This window comes from Ambystoma mexicanum, chromosome 1p (assembly GCF_040938575.1).
Source record: "Ambystoma mexicanum isolate Mex_15411 chromosome 1p, UKY_AmexF1_1, whole genome shotgun sequence".
In the NCBI taxonomy this organism is placed as follows: domain Eukaryota; kingdom Metazoa; phylum Chordata; class Amphibia; order Caudata; family Ambystomatidae; genus Ambystoma; species Ambystoma mexicanum.
In genome coordinates, this window is record NC_090921.1 from 179,675,150 (window position 1) to 179,689,988 (window position 14,839).

The following is a 14,839-nucleotide window of genomic DNA, read 5'->3' on the forward strand; positions in this document are numbered from 1 at the left end:
TTACACTATCCAGTGTCCAATCCAGATTGAAGGGATTCCTGCATGGCCTCCTTTCCATCTCTCTAACGATGGCTAGGAAACCTACCCTTTCTTCCCCTTCTGGTATGTGCTCCACCGCCATTGCAATGCACTCCCATAGAGTGTATGAAAATTTTGCCATGGCACATGTGGAGTTGGCAGATTTTAATGCCATGCTCCCGGCTGACAATACCTTCCATGCCCAACCATCCACACGCTTATCGTCCCTGTCTGGAGGGATAGACGGGTACGCAAGTTTGTTGGAAGCTGTGGCTGCCTGTATGACCAAACTCTCGGGAGTTAGATGTTTTGACAGATAGCCGGGGTCGCTACTGGCTGGCCGGTATTTTGGTGCGAGGGATTTACCAGAGGAATAGAATCCGGAGTTTCCCAATTCTTGGCCACCATGTTTTGTAAGGCTACATGAAAAGGTAGTACTGGGTCTTCGGTGAGACCATGGTCCAATAGGTCTGTTAAATCGTCCTGGACGAATTGGGCTGGTGGTCTAGCCCATCCCAAGTAATCTACCACCTTGGTCATTAACCGACGGTAAGATGGACTGGCATGCTCTCCTGGATCTGGTCTACCAAAGTCATTCTTGGGAGAGGTGTCAATGCCACTTGCATTGTGCAAAGACTCCACCAAATCCCTCATTCTGCTTTCCTCTGAGATCAAGCATTCTGTGACATTTGGGGTGCCATACTCCAATCCAAAAGGTACATTTTCCTCCTCGGATCTCTCCTGTTACTAAAAAATTGAGGTCAAGGATTTGAAAAAGTCCTTTCTAGGGAGAGGCTTGAAAACGTTCTCTGGGAGAGGAGGAGGAAGAGGTGTAGTACCAGGCTCAGAAGGAATTACATGTTTCTTAACTTTTTCCTTCTCTTTTTCTGGCTGCCCTGGCTTGGTTGGAGCCGTCAGCGTCAATGACCTCGTGGTCGTCGACAGGGTCTGCTTCGAGGGCGTCGAGGCGGCCTTCGACAGTTTCTCCTTCGAGGTGTGAAAGGTCTCGGACGGCGTCGGTGACCTCGAGTGGTCGACTCGAGACTAGCGTTTTTCGCTCGGCGTCCTGGAAGGTTCCCTATCCTTCCTTTTACGATCACCCGGGCTTGAGGGCGCGTGAGTGTCGGAGCGATGACACTCCCGGCCGGCTTCCGAAGAAGGCGCAGACCGAGGCTTCGCTTTCTCAAACACATCCATCATTTTGACCCTAAATGCTTCCCATTCTTCGGAAGACAAATGTTTTGTGGGGCATTTCATTTTCAGAGACTCGTCTGACGACGAAGTGGAGGGAGATCTACGGCGTTGTTTCTTAGACTTTTTCGACGAAGACGAGCGATGAGAATCGTTTCGAGATCTGGATCTATGCCTTTCGCGTCGAGGAGATTTTTCCCCATGGGGTCTCGACTCGACGCTAGAGGCTTTCCAATCCTTCCGACCTACCTGTAGCTTTCCTCTCCTTTCTCGCAAGGCCTTTCCTCCATGTCGTGGCCTTCCGAGACACCACAAACACTCGCAGTGCGGGTCCGTGATCGACATTTTTGAGCCGCACGACTTGCATTTCTTAAAACCCGATCTCGGGGTCGTGGTCGGCGTCAATGACGAGGACATAATTACTTCTCGTAATATTATATTTCCTGACAGAACTCGAGGCGCGCCGAATGTCCGAAGCAACGTACTGTGGAAAAACGGAACTGAGGCCAACGGGCGCCGCGCGTGCTACTTATACACCCGATGACGTCACCCTCGACGGAGGCCTTCGAGGGACCATCGACTCGACATCGATGCATGGCATCCTCTGCCGAAAAAATTTCCAAAGAGCAGCAAAGCTGGTTGGAATACATAAATCTAAGATGAAGAATATGTTGGAGGACACAATCCACTCAAATATAGAACATGGTGGTGTTGTCTGAAGATGCAAACCACTGGGTTCTGCAATTGTGGCTTGAAGGACTTCAGGGCCCAGAACAATGCCCTCAGATCCAGAACATTGATGTGTAGGGCTTTTTCTTTGGGGACCACCGGCTTCTGGGAGGCATCTGTTGTAAATGTTAACTGGTATGCCGGGATGGTGAAAGGGGGCTCCTTGAATTAGATTAAGACACACACCCCGTCATTGGAGGGCTTGAGGAGAAGTTTGTCCTCCCAAGATCCCGATATTTGCTGCCAATAGGCATCTAAGAACTCCTGAACTCTCATTTGGAGTCTGCAATCTGTAATCAATGGCATACAGGAGGACATGATTCCCAGGAGGGACTTGAGGGAGCAGACGGACGCAATCTCTAGGCGTGACTGCTGCTAAAACGTATTCAGGGTGGTATTCACCCTCTCCTTCGAAGGCCTGGTGACACACAAGTGTTGAGGCGTTAGCACAGGAACAGCGAGTTTTGAGCAGGACACAAGACAGGGAACATATTCTGGGTGTGTTGTATCGCTAGCGGAAGCAATGTGGCAGAAACGGGTATACATGAATGCCAGAACGTCAGGAGGTGGGCCACTACTGGAGCCAGGCATTTGCTAAGCACTCCTGGATCAGATTTTAGGCCGCAAGGCAGAGCCTTGTATTGCTAGCAGTTTCCTGCTAACTTGAATTGGAGGAAACGTTGGTGCTGCTGATGAATGGAGACATGAAAATATGCATCTTAAACGTCTCAAAAAAGGAAAGGAAATACCATTCTTTCAACTGGTCCAAGATGTGCTGAAGTGTTACCACGCAAAATGTCTGGGAAGGAACAAGTTACTTACCTGTAACTGTTGTTCTCCAGCATGGGTCTGGCATGGATTCACATGCTCATGAATATTCCCCGTCGTCAGGCTGGGAATCCTCGGTAAAGAAAAAACCAGTATCAGTTTCGTTTCTGATCTGTCTTTCGTAGTAATAACCAATCACTGGTCTCTGCGTCATACTGACCACAGCCAATGACTGCCCTCTACCTAAGCACCGCCTCTGGCAGCCATCTTCAGATTTGGAAGCACGTGAAGTGGCAGTATGACCAAGTGAAGAGCCGCAGAGGGGTAGGCGGGAGGGTTCGCATGTGAATCCATGCCAGACCCATGCTGGAGAACAACAGTTACAGGTAAGTAACTTGTTCCTTCTCCAGCATGGGGTCTGGCATGGATTCACATGCTCATGAATAAAGAATACATAGCAGTACACACATGCACAACCACGGGAGGTGGCAAAGGCTCAACATTAAGCATCACATCAACTCAACATTAAGCATCTTACCTCCTCACCAGGCTCACCTCAGGCGAACAGGTTGCGCAGCACTGCTTGGCCGACCCTGGACTCCTCCCTGGAATCCCGGTCGACGCAGTAGAATTTCGTGAAGGTGTGCGTCGACCTCCACGTAGCAGCCCTGCATATGTCCAGCAGGGGCACACCAGATAGGAACGCCGTGGTAGCTGCGATCGCTCTGGTGGAATGGGCTCTCGGACGGCCAGGCAGCTGTCGGTTTGCCAACCGGTGACAGCACATGATACAGCCGGAGAGCCATCTGGAGATGGAGGCCTTCGAGAGAGCCTTCCCCTGATTGACAGGTCCAAAGTTCACAAAGAGTTGTGACGTCTTCCGAAAACCCTTCGTGCGGTCCACGTAGAACTTCAGCGCTCTAGCTACATCCAGCGAGTGCAAAGTCCTCTCAGCCGGCGACGAAGGCGACGGGAAGAACACAGGTAACACCAAGGGTTCGTTGAGATGGAAGTCCGACGGTACCTTGGGCATGAAGGAGGGGTGCGTCCTGAGCACTACCCTCGTGTCGTGGAAAGTCAAGTACGGGGCCTTGCAGGAAAGGGCCTGGATCTCTCCCACTCGTCGTGCGGAGGTGATGGCCACAAGAAAAGCTGTTTTCCACGATAGAAACTTCAACGGGGCCGAGTGCAGAGGCTCGAACGGAGGTCCCATGAGCTTGGTCAGCACCACGTTGAGCTCCCACGCCGGGGCCGGAGCCTTCACCGGCGGGAACGATCTGAACAGTCCCTTCATGAACTCTTTCACCAGACGATGAGACCACAAGGACGTCCGGCCCGTGGTTCTGGTGTATCGGGAGATCGCAGCAAGATGAATCTTGATGGACGCATGTGCCAGCCCAGCTTTGGCCAGCGTCAGCAGGTACGGCAGTACTTGGGGAGCCGTAATCCGTAGAGGGTTAATCTTCTGTGCGTGGCACCAGACAGAGAACCTCTTCCATTTGTGTCCATAGCATTTAAGAGTCGAGGACGCCCTGGCCTTTGCAAGAACCTCTCTGCAATCGGCCGGTATGTCGTATCCTCCAAACTCTAGTGCTGCAGGAGCCAGGCCTGCAAGTTCAGCGACTTCGGGTCGTGGTGGAGGATGGCGCCTCCTTCCCTGGAGAGTAGATCCGCGTCCGCCGGCAGCTTGATCGGCGGGGACGCTGACAAGTCCAGAAGGTCCGGGAACCATATCTGCCTCGGCCACGCAGGTGCGACGAGGATCATCCTGCACCGTGACCTCTTGAGCTGGTTGACGAGCCGGATTAGCAGAGGCAAGGGAGGGAACGCGTAGAGGAACAGGCCCTCCCAGGGGAACGAGAAAGCATCGCCCATGCTCCTCGTCTGGGGAAACCTGCTGGCGAACCTCCGGCACTTGGCGTTCGTCGCCGTCGCGAACAGGTCGATCTGGGGTGTGCCCCACCGTCAGAAGAGGCGATCCACCAGATCCTGCCGTAGTTCCCACTCGTGGCACGAGGGCAGCTCCCTGCTGAGTGAGTCGGCGATGGTGTTTTTTATCCCTGCCAGATGAAACGGCACCAGAAAAATCCCTTGGGCGACGGCCCAATGCCACAGGTCCTGCGCCTCCTTGGACAGCGCTGGGGACCTGGTTCCGCCCTGTTTCCCGATGTAAAACATGGTGGTGGTGTTGTCGGTGAAGATCCTCACCACCTTGCCCTTGAGGGACGGAAGGAAGGACCTGAGGGCCCAAAACACTGCACGGAGCTCCAGGACGTTGATATGTAGGGACTTCTCCGTCGGGAGCCAGAGTCCCCTTGCGTGCAGATTTTCGGTGTGCGCTCCCCACCCTTCCAGGGAGGCATCCGTGGTCACAGTCTCCTGGTGGGCTGGGGTCTGGAAGTCCATGCCCGCCGTCAGATGCGCGCGGGTGCCCCACCACCGTATCGCTCGTCGGAAACTCTCGTCGAGCTTGATCCTTTCCTCGAAGCTGCCCGTCGTCTGGATCCAGCGCGCATCCAGGAATTCTTGCAACGGGCGCATCCGGAGCCTGCACATGGGAATGAGGTAGATGCAGGAAGACATCATCCCGAGGAGGGACTTGATGGACCTCACTTTGGCCGCGTCGGCCACCAACATCCGTTGCACCTTGCCCAAGATGGTCCTGGTCCTCTCCTCCGACGGGGAGGCCAGAAGGGACACTGTGTCGAGCCTCGCTCCCAGAAACAGTGCGACTTGCGCGGGCACCAGGTGGGATTTGGCGTAGTTCACGGAGAATCCCAGGTCCGTGAGGAGTTGGACGGTCCTTGCCGTGTGGACCACGGCGAGCTCCCTCGTCTTGGCGCGGATGAGCCAGTCGTCCAGGTAGGGGTAGACGTGGATCCCCTCGCGGCGCAGCTGCGCCGCCACCGGTGCAAGGCACTTGGTGAATACCCTGGGTGCCGACCGTAGTCCGAAGGGAAGGGCTTTGAACTGGAAGTATCTCGAGTAGACTCCGGAGCCCCGAAGCCTCTTTGGGACGAGTTCGATGGCGCCCTTTCTGAGCATCGCCTTTACCTCCAGGAGAAGTTGAGGGACGTGAAGTTCTTTCCTGGCCACGGGGGGGACGCGCGGGCACCTTCTTTGAAACTCGAGCGCGTGGCCCCGGGCCAGGGCGTCCAGCACCCAACGGTCGGTGGAGATGGACTCCCACACGCTGACGAAGCCCGCCAGCCGGCCTCCCACCGGGGTGCTTCGGTGGGGGCCCGACCCCAAGGCCGGTTCAATCCTGCTTGGACGCGGCCTTGCCGCCTTGACCTCCTTGGCGACGACGGCGGGGTCCGCTAGACTTGCTTCGTCCTCTGTAGGCCTCTTGCGACGACGAGCGGGCCGCTTGACGGTAGGAAGCGAAACCGCCGCCGGAACCTTTGGAGGCGCCCTTGCCTCCGCCGCTCCGAAAGGGCGTCCGTCGTTGCAGGACTCCAAGGGCCCGGGCCGTCTCAGTATCCGCCTTGATGGCCTGAAGGGAATCGTCCACTGTCTTCCCAAACAGGTTGTTCCCGTCGAAGGGCATGTCCAGGACTCTGGTCTGGACGTCCTGCCGGAAGTCCGTAGCTTTGAGCCATCCACGACGTCGAAGGCAAACACCGTTGCCCAGCTGGCGGAATCCAGTGTCGGCGATGTCCGTCGCCACGGTGATGGCGTGGTCCGAGGCCACCTCACCTTCCTGCAGGATCTCAAGGGCCTCCGCCCTCTTGTCGTCCGGCAGAAAATCCAGCAGAGGAGCCATCTTGTACCAGAGCTCCCTGTCGTAGCGGGCCACGATAGCCAAGGCGTTGGCCGCTTTAATCGTCGTCGCTGCCGACGAGATGACTCTACGCCCCATAGTGTCCAATTTCTTTCCCTCGCCGTCCGGCGGGGAAGTCGATGTGGAGGCCGCACCCCCCCCCCGCTTTCTTCCTGGCTGCCGCGGAGACGACGGAGTCCGGGGTAGGCTGCGCCCGGAGGCATAGGGGGGCCGTGTCCGGGACCCGGTACTTTTTCTCGTACCGGTCTCTTCTAGCTGGCGTCGTGGAAGGGTTCTTGAGGAGGGAAAGGCCCTCATCCCAAATGTCGTCCAACAGAGGCACTGCGAGGACCGTCTTCCTCTTGGCCTCGCGCCGCTGATAAAGGAAGCCTTCCTTTTTCTTCTCCTCAGGGCAGAGTTGGAAAAGCTCGGAAGCCCTGGAGATCATGGAGTGGAAAGATCCGATCTCGTCGGGCGGAGAGGCCCTGGTGGGAGGCGACGACGGAAAATCCTCGTCGTATGCCTCGTCGTCCGTACCCGTCGCTGCCGTGTCAGTCCCCGTATCATCCCCTCGGGTGGACGGGGAGGAGGGCTGGAAGGGGCGCGACGGTTGAAAAGGAGGTGGTGGATGGATCCTTCTTTTCTTGGTAGGGGGAACACCAGAAGGTCCCGGTTCTGGATCCCCCGACGGGAGAGGTTCCTCCGTCGGTAACGGTAGCCTCGTCCTTATCTCGGAGCATAAGGACTGTATGGCCAACAAAATGGCCGCCGAGTTGTCTTGCGGCGCTGGCAGAGGGGAATCCGACGGGCGAGCAGGGGCCCCGTCGGTATCCTCGACGATGTCGTCGTCGTCACCTGCGTCGGGGTCCATTCCGACGGGCTGGCCTTCTTCCACGCCTAGGCCATGGCTTAAGACCTCGATCAGTTCCTCTTCTGAGGTTGAGGCCGACTCTACGACGACGCCCTGCCCCCCCTTCTTCTTCCCCACGGAGGGTTTCACGGGGGTCCTATCGATGGGCACAAAGGAAGACTCCCTCCGAGGAGGCAGGGAGATTCTGGGCCCTGAGGTCGCCACCACTGGTGCAGCCACCACAGGCTGAGCCAGGGCCGCCGCGACCGTTTCGATAGAGGGCTTGGTCGGATGGATCAAGGCCTTCACCACCTTAGGTGCGCTCACCGCCTTATCCTTGAGGGAGGGGGCACTGCCACGCTCCTCCTCTGCCTTAGAGCTCGACCGGGGCCTCTCCAGGAGCTTCGCCGGGTGCTCGGCCTTCCTCTTACCCGACCCAGAGCGTTGGCTCGTGGTTGATGGTGCCGGGGAGGGTGCGCCCTGCCTGGCGCCCGCAGAGCCCGACCGTTCGGCGCTCCCGGTGCCAGCGGACTCGCGGTGCTTGGCCTTATGTTGGGCCCCCGTCGCCGGGGCGCCCTCAAAGGTCTTAGAAGACCGCTCGGATTTCTTCTTCTTCTCGCCAGACGGGCTCTTACCCTCCAGCCAGTTGGCGAGACGTTGATGGCGGTCCTTCATGGTCCGTTCCGACATGTTGCCGCAAAACGCACAGTCCTTCTCCACGTGCGTCTTGTCCTCATGAAGGCAGTAAAGGCAGAAAGAGTGTTCGTCCTCCTTGAAGACGTTCTGCAGCTGGCATCCAGGGCAGACCCTGAACAGCTTTCCGGGCGTCGAGCTTCCCTTCTCCTGGGCCATCTCCGAGACAGGGCCTGAGAAGCTTCTGGAGTCCTCCGAAGTGTAGCTCGACGAAATCTTCACCCTTGAGGGGCACAGATGAATCCGACACGGGTCCCCGTTGATCGGATGTAGGATCGGTGGAGCTTGAGGCTCTTTTGACCGAAAGAATCGAAGTTTTTGTAAAAAGCGCGAAAAAATAGCACTAACGCTCGAGAGCAATAGCACGAGGATCCCAACACATGAACGTGCGGTAAAAATCTGAAGATGGCTGCCAGAGGCGGTGCTTAGGTAGAGGGCAGTCATTGGCTGTGGTCAGTATGACGCAGAGACCAGTGATTGGTTATTACTACGAAAGACAGATCAGAAACGAAACTGATACTGGTTTTTTCTTTACCGAGGATTCCCAGCCTGACGACGGGGAATATTCATGAGCATGTGAATCCATGCCAGACCCCATGCTGGAGAACTGAGGTATTTGAGTCTTCTGAGGTACAGTATGGGTCTACAACCCCCTGATTCTTTCCTCGCCAGAAAGTACCTGGTTCTATACTCCGGTGCCCAGCAGGTGTGATGGCACAACTTCGAATGCTCCCCCCTTTTTTTTTTTAGGAGGCACTGCACCTCTTGAAATAACTGGGGTAGGTGTTTTTCCGCCTTTGGGACAGGAGGAATTGAGGGCAGGGGCAAAATGAACTCCAGGATATGGCCCAGTTGAACAATGGATAACAAGCATTTGTCAGCGGTGATGTATTTCCATTGAATGACCAAGTTGGCAAGCTGCCCCCCACTGGGGTGTCGAAGTGGGGGGTGAGGACCGAAGTCTGGTCGGGCTTGCTTCAGCATTTGACCTCTGGAGGAAATTACTCGTCGCTGGTTCCCTCTATAAAAGGACTGCAATCTTCCTTTATAGTCCTCTTGGGAGGTACAGGCCATCTGGACTGTAGGAGGACCGATAATCTGTTCCTGATGTGACCAGTGATTTTCTAGGATTTGACAACCGTGGGCTGTTTGAATGCCAAAAGGGTAAAAATTTAACTGCTGCCACCAGTTTCTCTGTTACATATAAAAGTAACCGAAAATCCTGTTTGTAAAAAGCTAGGGTGATACCAAAGTATCGCCATTGCACTGCATTGTAAGATGCTGTGTGAAATGTTAAAGAATTCAAAAGTGAAACAGGTTCCCAGTAGCTATCGTCTGAAGGACTGATCGGTTTTTCCATAAGTGAACAAAAGGCAAGTGAATCGAAGCTAAAAACTTTATTTACCTTCCAAAAAGTCAGGACAGGATCAAAAACAAGAGCAACAAGAATGGGGTTCCATAGGAAACCATGGAGGAAAAGTTTGCAATAAAGAAAATGTTTCATTAACAGTGGGCCCCCTCGCCAGAATCTTAGCTATTTTGCGTTCAAGTCTGGAATTTTTGTGGTTAACAGCGTGTGCCATAAGTCGCCTTTTCCTACGTTTTCAGCTTCCTAGCACCTAGGAAATTGGTCCTGAGCTGCTTCTTTGACCTCGATTGGAAGGATGCCTGGCGTCGTGGGAAAACTAGTAGTCGCTGGCACTCGCCTTCCTCCATCTTTTCCTATGAAGCGTCCTGAAGAGGTATGCATACCGAAAGTCTCTTAGACTAGGCTTGCATCTTCCAGTTGCACCTGACTGGACAGCACTCGAACCTGCAACAGCTGGACACCTCTGACACGAAGCAAGAAGGGAAGACTGCGCTCCGAGCAAACCCCAAACTCCCCACCATGACTCCAGGGAAAATCAGAGTCAGGGGGTTAGTATGCATTCCTGTACCCCAACATCTTCCACAAGTTAATATTGGGTGCAAAGCTCTTTGTCTCCCATCTCCCTCTTGCTTACCACCTTTGGTTGTCGAACTTGGGTAAAGTATCCTACCCCTGGTTTAACCTTGGATCTGGAAGGGAGGAAAGCTTACCGGTCTTCTGGTTAACTGTTGCTTAACTTTTAAATTAGTTAAAAACTACTCTGAATCACCATCATAAATCCATTGCATACCTTTAGAGAATACACACCTGTGAGAATTCTCGGGGTGAAATAGTGACTTTTGGGCACTAGGCCCCAAACATATTATGGTAGGACTTCTAAGTATAGGGAATTGAACCGGTAACAGGATTCAACCATTTTAACTACATCTGCATTACTTACCAGTTTCACCTACTTCATTACTTAATGATGCATTGTTGATATCACTGCCTGCAAGTTTCATTTTTCAGTATGTTCTAAAGGCCTAAGTAAATAACAATTTTTCTAACTGTCTAAGCTGAATTATTGTGCGTTATTCTAGGAGGGCTAATTGAGGGCCCCCTGACCACACAGACAGACAGACAGACACACACACACACACACACACTGAGACCAAGCCTTGACTGCTGTTCCATGTACATAAATTGGGGTTGGCCTAAACTCTGAGGTGCCCGTCAACTAGGGTGGTCTCCTAAAAGCTTTCCAACAGGGATAATTTTAGACAACCATCTTAACACCACAGTATTCTGAAACTGATCTAACAGTACTCTAAATTAAAACAGAGCAAGCCAAAAGTGAATGTGCATACAATGGTAGTGAATGTTTTAGTGCATTACTTGTGGTTTTTCATTGCGAAAAGTAGGTTTACGGCTTAAATAGTTGTATACATTCTGCCTAGCTTATTTAAGAGTGCTCCATGTTTGCGCTTAACAGAACCCTTCACCACTCGAACAGTCAAGTCTAAGCTTTACTGTTTTGTCACACTACTAAGATAATCCATCTTAACAGGGTGTATGCAAAATCTCCCCAACACCTTATGATGACATACTGAAACATTCCTCCCCCGCACCCCATCTGAGCACCGCCTTCAGTGAACCGTTGACCCAGAGATTCTTACCAGGCTGAAGGTGTCAAAGCTCTGCATGAGTTCTGCCATTTTATACTGTTCTAGCACCACGACATTATGAAGATTCGAGCTGCGGGCCCGGGCACAGGCCTCACAGTGCACCAAGTAAGAGTTCTTGCCCCCGTTCTCACTGGTCACGAAGAGGATGTTAAAGACCTCCAGCTTTGGGGTGAAAAGAGAAAATAGCAAAAAAGGAAAAGAACAATGTAGAGTGAGGAAAAGAAATTGGGGAGAATGAGAAAAGAAAAAAGGGAAAAAAGAAAAAAAATTATTCATGTTAATGGTAGTTGCTCAAGTAGTTTCTCCTAAAATTACATCCCCAGCAGCACTTGCCACGTCCTCCCCATCACGACTCAAATTCCATCCAATCCCAAACCCCACCCCGCCAGTATAGATAGGCATTTGTCTGCAACTCTGGCAGGATTCTTACTCAAGTGGGACGCTTGCAACAGAAATGTAGGTAAACCATTCAAATTGGAGTCCTTGCATTGCAGACTCGTTTTATCATCTTCAAACGGAAAAAAGGCTCAATACTATTAAGTTGGATAGTAGTAATATATGTCTACTCCCACATACCGAGTTATCTCTTGGTGCTAGTTCAGTATAAATCAGCTTTCAAGAAGCTGCACGTTGCTATGTCGCAAAACAACAAAAAAATTGGCACCTCTTAGGGGCAGTTTAAAAATGGCATGCAGTTCAAAACTGCCTGAAATTCCAACAGCATAGCTGCATATCTAAAGTATATAGTATTCATGCCCCAAACCAACTGCCTTCCTCGTCTACCAAAATACCATATACTTTTTCATTTTGCAACTTTACTCCATTGGCTTCAACAAAGATCCTCATCTGGATCCGGACCCAGTTTTGGGCTCCACTTTGCCTCACTCACCTTCACAACTCACATTGTTTGGGCTGCACTTTTCTGCCCTTATGGTTACCATTGGTGAAAATGAAATAATGCCCTGAAGATCCAAATTGGCAACCAATTTGTTCTCATGCAAAACCCTTGTGCTGTGGGCTTGCTTTCTTCCTCACTGCTGAACTCTGCTATGTGCCTATACCTCGTTGGCCCTCCAAGATGGCCGCACCACATTGCCCTAAGTATGCCTGCCTGTTGCCTTTGCCTGCTCCCGCCCCCATTGGTTGCCTCGGTATTTGTAGTCCAATTACAGCAACCGGGAGGCAGAAGCCGGCCCTTTACATCGAAGGCCCACAACTATGGCCGCTGTCCGCTACCTGGCCGGACTCAGGGGCCTGTCCATGCCCCCTCGTGAGGCTGCTGCCACCCAAGGTCAGTTTTGTGACGGACTCCTTTCTGCTTGCCTGCCTGTGTCATATCTAGCTGCACCCCCCCTCCCCACTTATGTATGTGCTTGCCTGCCTGAATAATGTTATCTACTCTTCCCTGACCCAGCACTGATGGTGTTCTGGCCCATCCCTCCCTTGCCTCTCCTTCAACCCACCTCTGCCACTCCTTCCCTCCTCCGCCCCCCCACCTCCCTCCCTTGGTTTTTTCACTCCTGGCACCTTAGCATCTCTGCCACCACAATATTCATTCCCCTCCCTCTTCATACAGCAGCAATACCTCGTCTGCTTCAACAAACCCCGCCTTGACCACAGTCTGTATCTGACGGCCGCATTATGGAGATTCCATCACTGCTATGTTGCTGATGCTATTGATTGACTTTTTGATTCACGTTGATTCACCACCCCCCAGAATCTTAACATTCTGACAATGGACCTTTTGATCACTACATAATCATTGTGTTCCTTAATCATATTGTCCACATCCATTACTTTGCATCATGGCATGCACATTCTGGACTCTTGCATCATAATGTAGTCCGTTTGGACTTTGAAACATGGCGGTGGTCATTCCACCTTGGTTATTTTTGACCGTTATCACTGAATTTCATCTGCTTCTCCTGTTCACTTACTCACGGTTTCTCAGTCCTTTCTTCTTCTCCCATGTCTTACCTTCTCCCCTTTCCATAACCTATGCACTTGCACTACCAGAATTGCCCCTAGGCCTAGTATGATAGTCAATACTTTTGTCCCCCCCCCCCCCCTTTATTGTCAATTTCCATGCACTATCAGAAGAAATGTCGCCAGGCCTAGTATGAAAAGTCTTTGTTTGCCCTTTCCTCAGTGCGATAGTTAATTTCCCTTGTGGTCTCAAGGACTTTCAGAAGGTTATTGTATTTTTCCTGTGATGCTGGAAATGCATCGGAGGGGCAGGGCCTCCGAATCATTGTCCTTTATTGCTTTTTAACATGTGTTCTGTCTTGTTTTCCGCCCAGGAGTTCATGTGGGACTCCTGGTGGTGCGGCTCTTCCTGCATTTGGTTTGGTGAACAGACCATTGGGATACCCTTATGGCACACATTGGTGAGAGTACAACCCTGTACTCCCAGTGTTTGTTTTTGGGCACCCGTGTGTGGCCCACAGAGCAGGGTACGGGCTGGTGGCAGCTCAGTACTGAATTGACTGGTGCCCTCAGCGTCCTCCATTTTGGGATGCCCAGGCCCCGTCATTGGAATCAGTGGATTTCTGATGGTGACAAGATGGCCCCCGTGGCCTCTTGCTTTCCATCACCAGTTACCTTGTTTCCCGAAGTCCCGGGAAGCCCTGACTCTGTCCCTTCCCCCTGACTGTTGAGTGGAAGTTCCAAATATGGTAGTGTGGGGTAGTCCAGGCCATACGGGCTGGACCCTTCCCAATGACTATGTTGTGGGTACGCTCGTGGGGTGGGACCTGGGTGAATGGAGTGTGTGAGGAATATGCATTCCGTGTTATCGGTGACTAGTATCTGGTGTTTGATACAATGACTGAGACAGCCCTGCCCGAAACTGGTATGAATGCTTGTGTAGTTCTGAATGGCAGAGTGCCTGTCTGAATCCACATTCCGTGTTACGAGGGTCTGGGTGGGGAAGAATGGCCTGAATGCGCTGTGAGCCTGGTTGGCTGCCTGACTGCCCTTCTGAGCGACTGGTTGCCTGAGTGTGACCCAGCAGAGTGAATGGGATATCAACAGTATATTGGGGGGGCCTCTCACTGCTAGAAATAGTTCAGAACCTGAAGTTGATACTGATCTCGAAGCCGAGCCGGAAAAGGGTAAACTGATGTGCCCTTCAACTTAATCTGAAAGCTGCTCTGCCTTCAAGAAACTGATCCAAGAGAGGACCTGGCTAGGAGACCTCTTCACGAGCTACGAGGGACCATCGTGCACCAGCTGATCTTTGCGAAAGCTCCCTGGTAGACAGACCCTCGAAAGGCTGCCGATCGGAGAGGGGGACCGCCGAGGAAAACAAAGAAGCCCCGAACAGCCGTCCACCGTCGCCGACCAGAGCCACACTGCTCCCTTTGCCTAAGAACATTTGATCCAAGGACTCCCTTGCGCATCACCATTGACTGCTTTCGTCCTGCCGGAGAAAGTTAAGGCCACCGATGACAGAGGAGAATCCGCCGGTGGGTTTCCCGGCACCCAAAGACTGCAGAGACGCCGACAAAGCTACTGAAGACAGCCGAGGTCCCGTCCGCCGATGCCAAACGCCGACGATGCAACACCCTTGCTGGGCCAAAGTTCTTCATTGACTCTTTGCAGTAACAAACTAACGTCTAGGTGCACCGCACGCCTCATCTTCCCAGGATGTTCACGGTTTCGTCAACGAGCACCGCGACCAACGAAGCGGTTCCCTCAATGACAATGTTCACTGTTAGGCAGCGTTTGTATGCAGTACCCTTTGGGACCACTACACAACTGACTACAGGTCTAAGCAAAACCATTGTTTCGTC

At 52.7% G+C, this 14,839-nt stretch overlaps 1 protein-coding gene across 12 annotated transcripts in view; it reads right to left on the bottom strand.

The window, feature by feature from the left end:
• The window catches only part of KDM6B (lysine demethylase 6B), a 2,050,345-nt gene that overhangs the window by 40,928 nt on the left and 1,994,578 nt on the right, over window positions 1–14,839 (bottom strand). For all 12 annotated transcript variants that reach the window (XM_069646240.1, XM_069646239.1, XM_069646242.1 and 9 more), the window contains one exon: window positions 11,037–11,207. In XM_069646240.1, the coding sequence (XP_069502341.1) occupies window positions 11,037–11,207 (171 nt within the window). The remainder of the gene's footprint in view (window positions 1–11,036; window positions 11,208–14,839) is intronic.